This window comes from Pseudonaja textilis, chromosome 8 (genome assembly GCF_049901715.1).
Source record: "Pseudonaja textilis isolate UNSWEBS1 chromosome 8, rPseTex1.2, whole genome shotgun sequence".
Classification (NCBI taxonomy): domain Eukaryota; kingdom Metazoa; phylum Chordata; class Lepidosauria; order Squamata; family Elapidae; genus Pseudonaja; species Pseudonaja textilis.
Genome location: NC_141997.1, coordinates 19739644 through 19756394, shown reverse-complemented (window position 1 = coordinate 19756394; position 16751 = coordinate 19739644). Strand labels below are relative to the sequence as shown.

The following is a 16751-nucleotide window of genomic DNA, read 5'->3' as shown; positions in this document are numbered from 1 at the left end:
ATTTTGCATTACTATTGATCTAGCAGCATACTAATCAAGTTCAGGGGACAGAATTTCATGAACCCGTGTCACAGAAGGTATATGAGTAGCGATATGGTATTGGCGTTACCCACAAAATAAGGTGTGCGTTGACATGTTGGAACTGTGAAATCTAGGGAAAAATTGCAACCATCTAATTATGGATTCTGAAGTCTGCATCACTTAAATGTTGTTATGGTAGAGTAGCAATTCAAAATTTATTGCAAAGTGTAGTGCATAGGGGTGTATATACTGTATAGAGACTCCTTAAAGCAGCCATCTGACTTTGCGAAAATACATAGCAGCATTAAAGAATTTGAGTCAAGTGCTATCTTCATGTTCTCTGAAGGCCTTTTTTGAAATTGTTCATATTCCAGCTAAATGAAGTGATCATACGATTTTCGTTTGATAGAATAAATAAGTAGAATAAAACCAATCAATAATGCTATATTGGGCAGATAATTTTTTCATATTATCCATAAAAATCCAGATTTTGTAATCTATTTGTGCACAATTGATAGATTACATATAAGTGATTTGTACTTGCTAAGTATATACTTATTTAGAATGATTATTTTGCTTTTGAAGGCAAATTTGAAAATGGCATAGCAGAAGGAATAGTCAGTCCTAATCTAAATCCAATTACAGCTGTCCGGCTGTTCATCATACAAAATTCATCCGTCTGGGCAATCATAAATGAGGTAAGAGTTAAACAAAGGGTGCTTAATTACTGGAACTTTTGCCTCAAGCATTTAAATTCTTAAGTTTCTTAAATATCATGATAATCTTAAATCTTTGGGACTATTCTGAATCTTTCTCCATTATAAAAGTGCAGTTGCTATGCACTGAAGAGGAATATTAATGCTAATACTGGATGGAAAATTCAGAATAGTTTGACTTCTTTGCATTTTATAGCACTTGTATATTCTTGATTTCCTACCATAGACTGGATGGTCCAATGGTATGAATTGAGTTAGATCCAAATATGTCCTATTTGTTGAAAGGCCCTTTGTCTCCTTTTTCCTTTTTCCAATACTACCCATGCTATTCAGAAGGTTCTCCAGTTCCTGAGATCTGATTTCTAAGAATAGCGGAGAAAGGAAACCCATCTCTTCTGTTACCAAGGCTAAAGTGCTTTCTATCAATATATTCTGTTCATGGAATATTTGAGCTAGTCCAGTTCAGAAAACCTTTTACAGTAATCAAGTGTGTCAGTTTGCAGGGTTCTTAATGACTTAGATCAGACTTGCCAAATCTGGTGGTCTGTCGTATAAGTTCTATACATCTGAAATGTCATGTTGGGAAAAACTGTCTTAGATTAACTAAGAAATTGTGGCTAGTAGTAATATAACGAAGAATTTTACCTTATAATAGAAAAGAGGCTTCTGTTTCTCCTTTATCTTTTAGTAGTAATGGCCATAGAGATGTACTGAGCAATAGCTCCCAGCAACCACTTTCATCATGTCTTCTGCTAACAGATACGTAAATTTTGATCTAGCTCAGAGGTCTCCAAACTTGGCAACTCTAAGACTTGTGGACTTCAACTCCCAGGATTCCTCAGCCAGCTATGTTGCCAAGTTTGGGAACCCCTGATCTAGCTGTTCACCCCATCTCTGATTAACAGTCATTCTTGTATCAAAAGACATGCAGAAGCACATTCCAAAAAAGTGATTTGTTAAATGTCGCAGAAACTTGATTATATCACACTGAAAAGCCTATGAAGAATGTTTGCTTAAGTGTTTGGCTGTTTATTGGGGGTCTATCAGACATTTTTCAATTCTGCATTACAGATTCATATTAAAAAGCTCCCCAACTGATTAATATTGAAGAAGTAAGAAGATAGATGTTGAATATTTTTGCAAAATCGTCCGAACTGCAGAAGGAAGATATTGAGTACGCACCTTAATTCAACTCAACTGAAACACTACCTCCCGTGAATTCTACTGTAATTGAAAATAAGGACTCAGCAAGAAGGATTGATTACAACGTAGAAACTGATATTCACCTGGCATTCTTTATCTATATTAATAATTTGAACATGACTTTGGTTGGCTAGGGAGCACATAAATTCTCCTTGGCCTATCCAGTGGTGATGGGTTAAGTACATAAAAGGTGTACATATTGTTACATTCCTTGGAAATGAGAAAAAGGTGTTAAAATGCATTTTATGAAGAGGGTACTTTTTGAAAGTCCATTTATTTTGTTATTGAAAACCCTCTTTTATAGATTATCAGGGATATATATTCAAAAATTTTAGGGTATTTAATTTATTAAATAATTTGAAAAGTACATATTTTTATGCCAATAATAACTTGTTTTTTAATGTATTATCTTACTTCTTGAGTTAAATGTACATTTTACTTGGTTAATGATCATATTTTGTAATGTATTGCCATGGTTAGAAGAGTTGAACTGAATTTGCCAATGAAGCACTTTTGTACCAGACCAGATTCTCCTGCACAAATCCTGCTGAAATAAGAAGGGTTTCACAGAAGAACATCCTCATGAAAAGTTCACAGAATCACGGATATGGTGTTCAAAGATACACACATGGCATGCAAGGACTTTGAAGAACATTACCTATGATTTTCATCGCCCTGGAATTAAGGAATTTTATATTTCAATAGAGTGAATGAAGTCTGCAGCAATTTAAAGTTCGAATCATTCCCCATTACAGGGGTACTTTGATAACAGGTTGTTCTTTTTTAATCTTTGTAAAGTTTTCTTCAATGCAATCAGCCAAGTTGCTCTTTGGATAGCAATGCCTTCTGAAATCAACTTTTTTTTTTTTTGCATTCCCTTTTCAATGAACTCTGCTCAGTGCTTTTGAATGATTTAATTTAGCATTCTGTTAGGGATAATGGAATAGATACACAGTAACCTCAGCTGAGCTTTTATAATTGTAACTTTGTCAGTCCTTAAATGTGGAAGTGATTTCTATTTCTTAAGATCCAGCTTCTGTTTAAAAGCATTGCACTCCAATTGACTGAAGCAAGGCTCCTGTGATTTAAATGCTTGTTGTCTTTTGTATTTCAAAGAAAAAAGATGTTTGCTTGGTCAGTAGCCTTGAAGAGAGGCAATTCAAGCACTTTGTGCTCCGTAGCACAGAAAACATGCAATAGTAAAGTAATAATAGTAACAAAACATGTTTTTTCTTATCTAACTCCAGCCAAGTTATGAAAAGCAAGGTGATTTTTTTTTTTAGTTCTGTGACTCACACAGGTAAATTGAATCTTCTCCAATAGTGACAACTTGTATTGTGAGTTAATTCTTAGATATTTCTGTGTCTTGGATGTAAGTTTTTGCCAAAAATCAATGTCTCTCTTGCCTTCTATCAAATATAGAAATGATTTGTAATGTATTGAAGGGATTGGACATCTGTTTTCTATTTGAGTCTATGAAGAGTCCAACTACTTCTAAAGAAGAAGAAAAAAGATCACAGTATGAAAAAAACACTTGAATTGTTTCAAATTATTCAAGACTTGAGATTGCTTTGATTTTAATTAGATCTGATCCTATATTTATGAAATAGTTTTGCTGAAATTCTTCGTTGGTTGGGGACGTATGCATATAGAATTGCTTGTATGACATACTAAGTTATGGATTTGAATATTACTACTTCTATAAAATTAATAGATGGCCTGTACTCAGGGGTGGGATTCAAATTTTTTAACAACCGGTTCTGTGGGTGTGGCTTGGTGGGTGTGGCTTGGTGGTCATGTGACCGGCTGGGTGTGGCCAACTCAACATCACTCATATTGAGGCACGCATCTCCTTGCCTGGCCTCTCATGACTGTGGGGATGCTGCAACAGTCGTAAGTGTGAAAAATTGTCATAAGTCACTTTTTTCAGTGCCATTGTAACTTTGAATGGTCACTCCACACAAGCAAAGTACCAACAAAGGAGGGGGGAAAAATCTCCAGAGAAGTTCCTGAGACAGGAAGTCCAATCCTGCCAAGAATGTAATAAGGGTCAACGGAGAGGCAGTTTCTGTAAGCAACACCAGAATGTTTCTTTCCTGCCTTCCTTACCAGATTAGGCCAGTAATTTCTTCTAATAACTGGTTCTCTGAACTGCTTAGAATGTTAACAACCGGTTCTAGAGAATAGGTGCGAACTGGTAGAATCCCACCCCTGCCTGTACTGATTCCAAAATGGAAGGAATAGTAATAGTGGCCTATTTTACAGACTAAACTAATGAAGAACTCTGATTCCTAAATGTTCTATAATTCTTAAATGTTAAAATTATTTTTAGATAACCTGTAATCTGCCTGTAATACTGAACACTAATTGAATGTGTATTTAATATTGACATGCCATGTTGGGGTGGGTGGAGTATTTATGATAAACTTAATAATGATAATCAAGAATAACATTTTCCTACGCAAAAATAAGGTTGGGTAGGAAAAACATAGAGAATTGGGGAAAAACTGTTCAAAATATGTACCTTTTCTTTATATGGAAAAGGGAATAATATGTACGAAAATATTAATGTCCATATTTTAAGTTTCTTATGAACATGTTTTAAAGCTATATAATCACTTGTCATAGCTCTCAAGCTAACATAGCAGATCAATGGTTTATGAGTCATAAATGCCTCATAAATGTGAGGTTTTCTTTCCCCAGTGGCTTATTCCATTGCAGTTTTTGTAGGTTTATTTACCTCTTGTATTTAAACATTAGTCTGAATCTTAGATCTAAATGTAATTTATTGTTCTCTTCCAAAGACCAGTAGATCATTTTCTCCATTGAATGTATGGTCTTTGGGGAAAGTTTCTGTCTCGAAAATCAGTAGCCAATTGATTTAACAGTAACCCAGAAGTCAAAATTGACGTCCTCCAGTGTAACTTTAGGCATACTTTGTCAGATGCAATATTTCCTGTATTCAGTAGTATTCTAATATGCACTATTACAGATCTCATGTTTCAATCCTTAACTTTAATTCTTGAAACCCATACAAACAGACAACTGTCTTAGGTATAAACCATTCCATGTAATAAAGAATTGCACAGAAGAAGAGATACACTAGCAAAGTGTTCCTGTATTGCCAATTGGAAATGAGAAAAAGTAATAAATGTCAGTTCTTTATACTGCCAGCTTTAAAGATCCAACTGGCTAAATCAGGTAATAAAGCCCCCCTCCCCCCAAAGCAATTGGCCAGTTGTATAAGGATATCTAAATGGACCAATAAACTTCTATGTGGATTAATGCTCTAGTGAAGAAAAGAGCTTGTGTACAATTTTCCACCACTTGAGCTATAGTAATAGAATTGTCTTAATGGTATTGTCCTAGCATCATTCTAAGTACATTCATTTACTTTGATGCTGTAGTAGAGTTTGTTAAGAATAATTTCAAATGTTTTATTTTCTAGTGGAAGACTTAGATTATTGTTTTGTAAGTATAACAGTGAGAGAGGCAATTTAATGATTAAGGCTTTAGACTAGAAACTGGGACCCCAAATTCTAATCATGCCTTATGTGTTAAGCCAGTCTTTCCCACCACCACCCAGCCTAGGAAGGAGGCAATAGCAATCCACTTCTGAAATCTTGCCAAGAAAACTGCAAAGGCTCATCCAGAAGTCAGTACAATACTGACTTGAAAGCCAGATGCAAAAAACAAACAAACCCAATAAACAGTATACATTGAGTTGGTGCTTAGAATAATCTCACTGAATGGAATATGCAAAAAGCTTATTGCTTTCCAATAATTACATGACTATCAGGACATGAATGCAACTATATTACAGATAGTCCTCAGTGTAAAAATCATAATCGGGACCAGAATTTATGTAGCTAAAAAAGACAGTGGTAAAGTGGGTCATCTCCAATTTTATAGCTTTTTTTGCCATGTTAAGCAAATCACTGCAGTTGTAAAATGATTCCGGCTTCCCTCATCGGCTTTGCTTGTCAGAAGCCGGCTGGGAAGGTTGCAAATGGTGATCATATGACCGACCCCAGATGATCCTGCAACCATCGTAAATACATGTCAGTTGCCAAGCACCCAGACTTTGATCTGTGAATGTGTGGATGCTGCAACGGTTGTAAGTGTGAGGACCAATTATTAGGCACTTTTTTCACTGCCATTGTAACTTCAAATATTTGCTAAACGGTTGTAAGTCAAGAATTACTTATATGTCACTAGGTTGTTCGAAAATAGGTTCAGTAGAAAATTCTCAGTTGATGACTTAACAAAAAAGTGTACCCTGATAGTTTGGAGTAGATAATAACTTGTGGAATACATCCATAGCATCTGCTCAACCAATTAAAAAATAAATCCAAATTTCTAAAATGGGAATCTAATACATGGCACTAGGCTTATTTTTAGTTCAAAAATAGTTCATAAGTTTTCCAATAAAATGTGTGGTAACTGCACAGGATTTTATTTAGAAGAGTGCCTGGAAGGATGCATTTTGGTATACTTTGCTTTTATACTTTGCTCATAGTACAATTTTGAGAGTAGGCCAATGCTCTTCCCAGATTTCATGCTGGGGTTCTGATATATTCTCAGCTTTCTAAATATATCCATCATCCCAAACCCCTGATATAATTATCTTTTCTTATATTTCTACTGACATTCATATTTTCTTAATATAAATGCGGCTGAACTAAATGTCCAAGTTGCTGGCATTCTTTATTTTACTGAAATATTAAATCTTAGCAGTTGATAATTAAGCATAGTTATTTTTAAAATATAAATAAAAGGTGTCTGGATATTTCTGGTGCTTAAAACATCCATTTTTAAAAAGAGCTTTTGAATGTTTTTTCCCCTAAAGAAGCTTTTTGAAATTCTTCCTGCAAAAGTACAAATATTAATTCATTTCCCTTCTTACCTATTTGGTCTCAAATTCAGTCTACTTCCTCCTCCTGGAGAAAAGAACAGCTTGTATATTACTTGAAGTATGGTGTTTTGAAGATGCTATTTTGATTGTCAGTAGAAACCAATTTACAGGTTTAAAACGTTTAGAGTTGCCCTACTTTTTTGACTGCCAGCTTTCTAGTTGTGCTTCTGTTCTTGTGCTTGTGAAATGTGAATCTTCATCCTACAGCCAGATTTCTTGGCATTCTCCATGATATGGTTAAGCATTTTCATTACTTGTAAAACTTTTTTAGAGCTAGATTTTGATATTGTTAATCTTGCTGCTACATTTGAAAATCTAACTGGGTCATGTTAATTGTGCCTTTCATCAATGCGCTATGTGCCACGAGCTGCCCATGTACTATTTGAAATAAATATTTTTTAAAACTCTCTTCTGGCGTTTTAACTAGAAAAAAAATGAAAAATTTTGCAGAAGGGCTGGAAGTATTTGTATTAGATAAATACCACTGGAATAACTTGTGTACGTAAAACTAACCTACAGAAATGAATTTTATATGCAATAGTTTACAAACAGAGACATATTTACATACACCGAGAGCATAATTCCAGCTGACATAGAATGGCTATCTTAGAATAGTTTTCTTTTTAATTTTCTGAGGTGGGATAACGATTAGGGAAAGAAGATGGGAAAGAAAATCATAATGACATAGTGCTTTCCCTGCAAAATCATCTTGTGAGATTATATGCAAATTTGATCAATAATTTTATTCAGTTTACTACCTCTCATTTTATTTCCCCCTCTTGCAAACTATTACATATGATTTATATATGCCATATTCTCCATGCCCTCCTAAGAACATTGTCACATACCACCTCTACCGACTACTTAGTAGAGTTTATATATTAAAAGTACATGAATAGCAAAAAGTATGGACATTTTAGCAAGTCCAAGAGTAACGTAGTGCAATTTTAAACATCTCTTCACTTTCTATAAAATTTATCAGGCTTTTTATATAACCTGGAGAATTTATGGGCACAATGGTGTTATGCTTTTCCTGGTGCTCTAGAATTATGTAAATGTGTATGTGTTAGAAGCTGCCAGACTAACACAAGAATGGCTAGACTATTTTCCAGAATATATGACCACAAAGTGGGTTGGGTAGTGTTTCCCACCTTAAGCGATAGCTACGACCTAATGCTAAGCATGTTTTCATTTATTATTTGGAATGAGTAGCAGTAGAAGCACAGCTTCTTTGGGGCCAACATATTCACATGAAACGTTACTAAGTTTTTACCCACCTTTTTATATGGGTGGCAAGATGGCAAACATATCTAATACTGCTGCTGCATTTTTTCACCACAACAACCACTTTATGTGGCAAGTGATTGAGGGAACAGGACTGGCCCAAAGTCACTCAGCTGGCTTTCATGCCCCAGGAAGGCCTAGAACTCAACCTCCCAATTTCTAGGCCAGCACCAAACCCCCATAAGTCTTCTAGAGTCTGGAATAGAATCTTTAATATCTTTTTTCGTACAAAGAATATTTTAGAAAAAAATTTAAAACCGCCATCCTATTTTTTTTCTTGTCTCTTGAGTTTGGGGTGTATTTCTCCAGCTCTCACACATTTATGAGATAACAGCTGATTTTTTTTCTCGATTTTCCTGGAGTAACCAAATTACAAAGAAATATTATCTTTAAAACTCACTAGGTGTCATGCCCCGTCTGAATCTGAAGATGGCGAACAGCTGACAAGGAGCGGAAATGTGGCTCCACTGGCTATGGAGGAAACTGGGGAAGGGCAAAGTCAGGCTGGGCAGAGTAGGGGGTGAGGTAGAACAAGGGAGGGGAGTTCAGAGGAAGACCCAGGCCCATCTCCTTTTCATCCTAGGGCACGCAGGGAGGAATGGAGAAGAAAGCAACGTGAGTTGCATGGCTTACAGGGGAGGAAATGGCCCTGATTCCCTTCAGTAGGCACATCTGGGATGAGAGTTTAAAGGATAGGCATCTGAGAGCAGTGCTTGCTGGGAACAAACCAAGTTTATCTTGTGTTGACTGCGGTTATCTGCATTCCTGGCATCCTCCCAAATGGGTTGATTAACTTCCGTTCCTTCATTTTTGGAACTGCCAGATTAATTTACCTCATCTTGCCTTGATTGGACTTAAAGCAGCCAAAGGCTGTTCCTGGGAGAGTTTTTCTCCAGACCAGAAGGTAACCAGGACATTGGGGGCAAAGTTGGAGCTAATAAAGGGACTCTTACTTATTATCTGACTGTGTTGCCTTTGTGCCATGCCCCGGGTCACCACACTAGGCATTTATAAGTAAAATAAAACCAGTCCCTCTACTTGCTTAATCTTGAATTTTGTATTATCTTATTGAATGACTTAATATATAAAAAGTGTATGAAGAAATCTACTTAAAAGCAATTGAATTTTAAAAAGAATCTTTATTACAGAGATGTACAATTCTTCCACAAAGGAGGGATATAGAAGGCTTATTGTCAGAAGGCTGTCAGTGTTTTTTTTAAAAAAAACAAAAACCCAAATATTTTTTATACACTGATCTACAGTGAGGAGTAAGTTATTTACAGGAATGTACAAGAGTATCTTCATCTCACCAGGTTTGACATTTGTACAAGTATTGTTTATTGGAGACCAGTTTATTTCACTCTGTATGTGTAGAAAACGCAAAGTGCTTTCGTAAAGTTCCACCCAATCGCTAAAGAGACCACGTATACCAAGATGAGAAGCGCAAATGGATACAGAAGGATCACCGTGTTCTTCAGGAATGGCAATGCTGAAAGGGAGCAGAGCTTCAGTAGAAACCAAGACTGCATCTCTTTGTCTCAAGGATAAGAAAGAGCGGGAAGGACTCCCTCCTGTGTGCAAGAAAGCTAACACACCTTCACTAAAAACACCCCCCCACCAGAGCAATTGCTAATTCTTGGAAATATGAAGCTTCCTGAAACAAAAACAAACCACTGAAGGAAATGGCAGATTTGGCACTCAGGGGACTCACGTAAGTAATTTACTATACCCCAAAGGAGGGTATGGCAAGACAACTATGGAGGTTTTATGCTAAGGAGCAAAAGTAAAGATTGAACTGAGCTTCTCTGTGATTAGATAGTCCTTGACTTATGGCTGGTTGCTTATAACACAGTTCTGAAGACCACCTCCTCCCTGGTGGCTACATAACCGCATTATGCAACTGGCTCACAAAAATGGCTGTTTGATAGATAATGATGTAACACTGACGCACCCTTGTTTAGTACCAACAAAACTGTTCTTTCTCATCTGCCATACTAAGTTCTTGCTGAAAGCTTTGCCATTACTTACCACTGTACCCCAGAAATGTCACATAGATGTAATAACTAATTGCAACCAGCCAGAAAGTATTTCCAACAAAATAGCCAAGAGATGACGCTGATAAAATTACATCTGCAAGAGATAACCCAGGCTCAGTATAGGACATAAAAGAAAGCAAGACAATAAAAGTGCTTCAAATTTTTTTAAAAATACTTACGATGAATGAAAAACAACTGGATAAAATGCAGGATAACAAGAAGTGGGTAGAAAGCATTCAAATGAACATCAAAGGCATATCCCCACTCTACATCATAGTCCCTGTTCTGATGCTTTAGCAAAAATTTATTGGAGATAAACCTTTGAGGGAGAAATTCAAAACCTATGTATTACAATGTGCAATATTTTATTATTTTAATATAGCATGAAACAACTCTTTAAAGAACTTTCTTCTGTATAACATGAACTCTTTTTGCGTTCTGTAGTACTTTCAAAACCAAATGTATTTTTGATCTAGAAATCCAAAATAAAGCTTACAAGTTCTTTTAAGGAATATTATAAAAGCAAAAGAATAGTTTTGATTCCCTAGCTGAATATTAAAAATACAAATATATACTTCAGTATGGAACTTTATTTTTTCACCCTCCTCAAATCAGAGCAAGGGAAAAAAAGATTTTCCACTCTCTTTAATACAGTATGTGCCTATTATATGCCACAGAATCCTATGCATATTTTTCTAGTCATTTTCTAGTCCAGATGGTTTCCATAAATTCGATTGCATACATAAATGTCAAGTAATGGTAGTATGATAACAAGTGAACCCAGAATTAATTTAAATTTTGTATGACCTTCTCCAGAAAGTAAATCCAATATGTGACTTTCCTTTTAAATCTTGAGCTGATACTGGAGTAAACTGTTAATTTTAAATATTCTGTTCGGAAGTTGCAATTTTTAAATTCAGAAATCTGCATTTTAAGATTATTTTGAACTTACCACATTAAAGTTGCAATTAGAAGGCCAACTCCTACACAGTCTATAAACACGACCCACAGCAGCAGCTTTATCATTTCAACAAATCCCAAGCCTAACACAAATCCAAATCCTATAGTGGATACTGGAGGAGGAAGATGAACAGCGGTGACATATATGATTAATTCAAGGTATACACGATGCTCCAACTTTGGATAGTCATGTGCTCCCCAAATTTAATACTGCTTAAAGAAGATTCATTCAGTAATATGCCTCCATCTCCAATAAAGTTGTTGCTTATATAGTTTCATCTTTCCAAGCAAATATTTTGTATTCCCTTGTCAATACTGCTAATCTGAAAACTAAGACGCGTATATGTAGATTGCCTTAGTTGGTACGTAATATCTTTATACTTAGATGTTTCTAAATTGATGAAGTAAGTTATAGATAATGGTGTCTTTTTTAAGACTAGGGTTGAAATAGCTCAGCAGGTTAACCTGCTTACCAACAGAGAATTACTGGATATTGGTGTTCCTAGAGTTCAGATACAATTCTTAGTTCCTTCACAAATACTATGAATCTGACTCTGCCAGCAGGTGTTCAGAGTCTTTGGGAATGTAGGCAGGGCACTTCTAGCTCTTAATTCTGTAATGGTTTACTCTGGTTGAGCACTATGTAAAACACTAATATTTATTTTATTTATATCCCACCTTTACTGTTTTTATAAATAACTCAAGGCTGTAAACACACACAATATTTTTTTTCCTCCTATTTTCCACACAAGAACTCTGTGAGACAAGTTGGGCAGGCAGAGAGTGACTGACTCAAAATCACCTAACCAGCTTTCATGGCTAAAACTCATGGTCTCCTCCTGGCTTCTAGTCTGATGCCTTAACCACCAGACCAAACTGGTTACTGTTACTGAGGACTCATTACTACCAATACTTCAGGGCACCAAGCTAGAAACACTAATTTCAAGTAGATAGGGAAGTTCTCGGCTACTTACCACACAGCCAGATACTCAGCAACACAAGGAAAGCTGGATCATCTCTAGCCCACTGGTCTTTTGTTTGTTTCCTATACTGAAAATTTCTGTACACCTTCTGTGGTGAAGTGAACAGATACAACATCTGCCACACAGCAAACTCAAAGTCCATGTGACGAAAATGAAGAAGTCTTCTCAAGTATTTATAGCGCTTTGCTCCAGCCGTGTGTCTTGCTGATGCTCTAGTATTTAAAGATCCATTGCCCTGATCTCGGGGATTAATTAATGTGGTAGGCAACATCTTGCTAAATAGGGAAAAAAATACCCATCATTTTTAAAAAGAAGTATATCTGAGCTAAAACTTCAAAGCAGGCACCAGTTTCCCATGTTGAAATTATAAACCACCTCTTCCCAGTTCTGGGTAGTAAATCCTTGCTCTGTTTTATATAAGCATGTATTAGATCCTGTTATTAAACATAGTAGTAGAAAGTCAATCCTCACACTCTCTGTTAAGTATACTCAAAGTGTTAACATATTACCGTGTTTCTCATATAATAAGGCCGGATCTTTTTTTTTTTTTTGAGCCCCGAAAAAATGGGTAGGCCATTTTTCAGGGGTGATTTAATTCCCCCCCTTGCATCTTTGGACGGGTGGGCGGCGATGGCTTGGATGTTGACCTCGGCGTTGGTGGGGCACTTTGTATCAGGGTCAACGCAGGCAGCACCATGTCCAAGTGTGCAACAAAAGTACTTCCTAACGGCAAGCCCCCCCACCATTCCCCCCATTTCGCATGTTTTAATATAGGCCTTAATTTGGGGGGAGGGGCTTAATTTCATTTCATGCCTATAAAACATGCTGGGACTTCCTATTGTGGGAGGCCATATTGTTGGAGAAACAGGGTAGATACAACTGCAAAAAATATTTCTCAAAAGATTCCAAATGAAAAAGTCATAAACTAATGGGAAGATGTTCTACTTCATCCATTTGGCATCACTATTCTTGAATGAGCAGAGCAATTAATATTAATACCTTGGCTAAGGTCATCATTTTATATGATTCTCTGGCTTTGGCAATGACGTGATTCAATACAAAGAACTCAATACATAAATAGCTATGAAAGAGTTTTATCTATTTCTTGTAAGATTTTTGGTGGGGATAATGCTTGCTTTAAAAAAACCCTGCTTCCCAGAAATTTGGGAGAATTTCAAGATATATACAGCAAACGTGGCAGGATTTCCAATCCAAAATACTGACAAGCAGAGAAAGCAACAGTGAATCACTGGCAGTGATTTTTCTCTCTCATTGCCACTCCCCATCAGCCAAAGATTCATTCAGATACCATAACAAGCCACAGCTACATGCACGAGCCTCAGGCTTCTACAAACTTCTCTTCTCCTCTTGTGCAAGAGAGTTATGTGGTTGGTATCAGACCATTATCTTCTCACACAGGCCAAATTAGGACAAAATACATACTGACTTTGTAAAACAACTCTAAATGATCCAAAGCTTTATTAATTCATAAGATCATTGAATTGTACAAATGGAAACAATATATCTGTAAATTATTTCTTTCTCGCATAGTAGATCAAGGCAGGACTGTACTGCATGTACTAAGTATACTACGGTAGGAGATGGCAGAAAATGACAACAAAGAGAGAAAGTTCTTAAATTATCTTTGACAAAAACAGGCAACAACTGAGCTTTTTATACCTTTTGATCCAACGTAGTAAATCTCAAATGGCTAGAGGTTTAGGGACAAGAAAACCATTCAGCAGACATAACTGTGGAAGAACAGAAATTAAAGTAAATCAATACTGTAAAGGGAATGAAAAGCCAGTTGCAGAAAATAAATACAGATAGTCCTTGACTTACAATCACAACTGAGCCCAAAAATTTCTGTCGCTAAATGAGACATTTGTTAAGTGAGCTTTCTCCATTTTCCTACTTTAATGGCTACATTTGTTAAGTGAATCACGGTAGTTAGTGTTACGGTTGTTAAATTTATCTGGTTTCCTCATTGACTTTGCTTGTCAGAAGGTCACAAAAGGTGATCACCTGACACTGGGACCCTACAACTGTCATACATTTGAGTCAGTTGCCAAGCACCTGAACGTTGATCATGTGACCATGGGGATGCTGCAACAGTCATGTGAAAAACAGTTATGAACGGTCACTAAACAAACTGTGCTAAGTCATAGACTACACGTTTGCAAGGTTGTTTTTCTGAGGGAAGGCTAAGTAGAACAGGTTGTGTCTTTGCTGCTAAAGTTTGAAGGGGAAGAATGAAGGTAAAAGTAATCAACAACAGGAATTAGCCAATGAAAGAAATTCCTAGAAGAAGAAACCTCAAAATCAAACCTAGAAGAAGGCAACAGACAACCACCTACTTTAGCATTCTTGTCAAGTCTGTAGAGACTCTCAGCCATCCAGGTCATGGTTGTCCCAAAGGTGCTTTTACATGAGGCAACTGGACTTTCATGAGGCAACTGGACTTCCTTGTTTTTTTCTTTGAAGGCTTAAAAAAAAAAGACAGTCTAGTTGCCTCCTGAAAAAGAACCTTTGGGACAATCATGACCTGGATGATTGAGAATCTCTACAGACTTTTTAGCTATACAATTTGGGATTGCACCCTTTGAATGGTGTGGGAGTAGGAATGGATTTCCAGAGGAAAAATTGCAGACTACAGCAACTCAGGTGACCCTGAGGACACAGATAAACCTTCAAGTGCTTCAACTCTTCAAAAAGGATGCAAATGACCAGCTGTCTGCAAGGAATATAAATCCTTCCATTCCCCACTATCCTGTCAGAGCTAAAGAAACTGCTTGGATGAGAAGTGAAATGTCTTCAAAGGAAAAAAAAACCTCCAGTTGCCTCCTGAAAAAGCACCTTTGGGACACTCTGCCAAAGAAATTATATGGGCATAGATCAAACATTTAGCTAATATAAGTTAAATCTCAACAAGTCAGGACAATGCCAGCAACTGCCTGTGGAACATATAAATTCATATATAAAACATATAAATTCAGAAAGTTAACGAGCAGGCAAGCTAGTAATATTTGTTCAGCAAGATACAGCCCAAGCATAAAACCAACACATAAAACAGACACATTACACTATAGGAGGATCCTATCAGATCCTATAGGAAGAGACAGAGGCATTCTGAAAATAGAAGCAAAAAATATTCCTAAATAGCCAAAGAAGATATAAGTGGCTTTGGCTTCAAGAACAGATACAGAGGGGCCAGTCTGTTGAAGAAATAAAGTGAATATTAAACCTAGAAAGGAAAACCATGACAGATTTAGAAAAGCTCATCAAACAGGCTACTATGTTTCTGCAACGACAAAAAAACAACAACCCTGCGTTCTTAAAGCAACGTTTTGTCTGCGATGGTGCTCGACAAACCGAAGGGAACAGAGGAAGTAGGAAACCAAAACACCAGTGGACAAAATCGGAATATCCTCGGGGGCTACGATGCGATGGAGGGTATATTCGTCTGTTTTGATTCCCTGGATTCGGGCACTTCAGTTAGAGACAGATGAGAATTTGCTTGACAAGACATGGTTTATGCTAGCTCGGCAAGTCAGAGGCCGGCGCGGAGAGCAGCGGGAAGGGAGAAGGTGGGGAGAGGCCGCAGGTACCTTTGAAGGCAGGAGCGATCGAGGCGGTAGAAAAACACGGATTATTAAAAGCCAAGGCGCCACTTGCAGAACGGAGAAGGGAGGAAAAGGGGGGCGTGGCTCTGCTCGGATTCCCACCGTTCGAGAACCCCCGGAACGTTCCAACCACTTTCACTCTACGCGAGCGGCCTCTTCTCGTCTGGGGGCTGCGCCGGGGAGGGAGGGGAAAACTACAGAGGCTCCCCGGAGGAAAACACCCCCGTCCCGCAAATCCTGCTTGATTGCCGCCCCCTCCCACCACTCACAACCCCCAAGTTGCTGACTCTTCCGTAACTTCCAGCCTCCCCCATCTACAAATGCCAAAGCGCATGCGCATGCAAGAGACACAGGTTGACAGTGGGACGTTGGCTCGGCCACGGAGTCCTGTGGGTAGTTTTTAAGCGCAGGATGATGACGTACAGGGACTTTTTAAAAATGTAGAGGGGTCAATCATTGAACAGGAATACGTTATAGCGGGTTACGTTTTATTTTTTATTCATTTTATTTGGTTTGTCAATTGCTTACAAAACAATAGGTATAAGTAAAAACATAGTTATGAATACATGGATACATATAAGAAAAATAAAAAATAAATAAAAGAAACAATAGGACAGGGACCGTAGGCGCGTTGGTGCGCTTATGCACGCCCCCTGCAGACTTCTTAGGGGTGAGGTCAATAGTAGACAGTCTAAGTTTGGGGGGTTTGGGGAAGAAACCACAGAGTCAGGTAGAGTATTCCAGACATTGACCACTCTGTTGTTGTAGTTGTATTTCCAGCAATCAAGTTTGGTGTGATTAACCTTCAGTTTGTATCTATTGTTTGCTCTTGTGTTGCTATGGTTGAAGCTGAAGTATTCATTGACAGGTAGGACATTGCAATGTATGACTTTATATACTATACTTAGATCGGACTGAAGGCAGTGTAGTTCTAGATTTTCTAGGTCTAGAATTTCAAGTCTGGTGGCATAAGGTATTCTGCAACGGGTAGAGGAGTGGAGAACTCTTCT

General features: G+C 37.4%; 2 protein-coding genes across 5 annotated transcripts in view; one reads left to right on the top strand and one right to left on the bottom strand.

Annotated features, from left to right (window-relative positions):
- Positions 1-7262, top strand: part of MGAT4A (alpha-1,3-mannosyl-glycoprotein 4-beta-N-acetylglucosaminyltransferase A) — a 77403-nt gene extending 70141 nt beyond the window's left edge. For all 4 annotated transcript variants that reach the window (XM_087938460.1, XM_026707531.2, XM_087938461.1 and 1 more), the window contains exons 15-16: positions 607-719; positions 1809-7262. In XM_087938460.1, the coding sequence (XP_087794586.1) occupies positions 607-719; positions 1809-1835 (140 nt within the window). In that variant the 3' untranslated portion in view covers positions 1836-7262. The remainder of the gene's footprint in view (positions 1-606; positions 720-1808) is intronic.
- Positions 7263-9258: 1996 nt separating this feature from the next.
- On the bottom strand, positions 9259-16136 carry UNC50 (unc-50 inner nuclear membrane RNA binding protein). Its single transcript, XM_026707430.2, has 7 exons — positions 15727-16136; positions 13799-13869; positions 12110-12393; positions 11128-11248; positions 10355-10494; positions 10168-10269; positions 9259-9628 (listed from the first exon to the last, which is right to left on the bottom strand). The coding sequence occupies exons 3-7, from the start codon at positions 12387-12389 to the stop codon at positions 9492-9494; spliced, it is 780 nt and encodes a 259-aa protein (XP_026563215.1). The 5' UTR covers positions 12390-12393; positions 13799-13869; positions 15727-16136; the 3' UTR covers positions 9259-9491.
- Between the last annotated feature and the right edge of the window lie 615 nt (positions 16137-16751).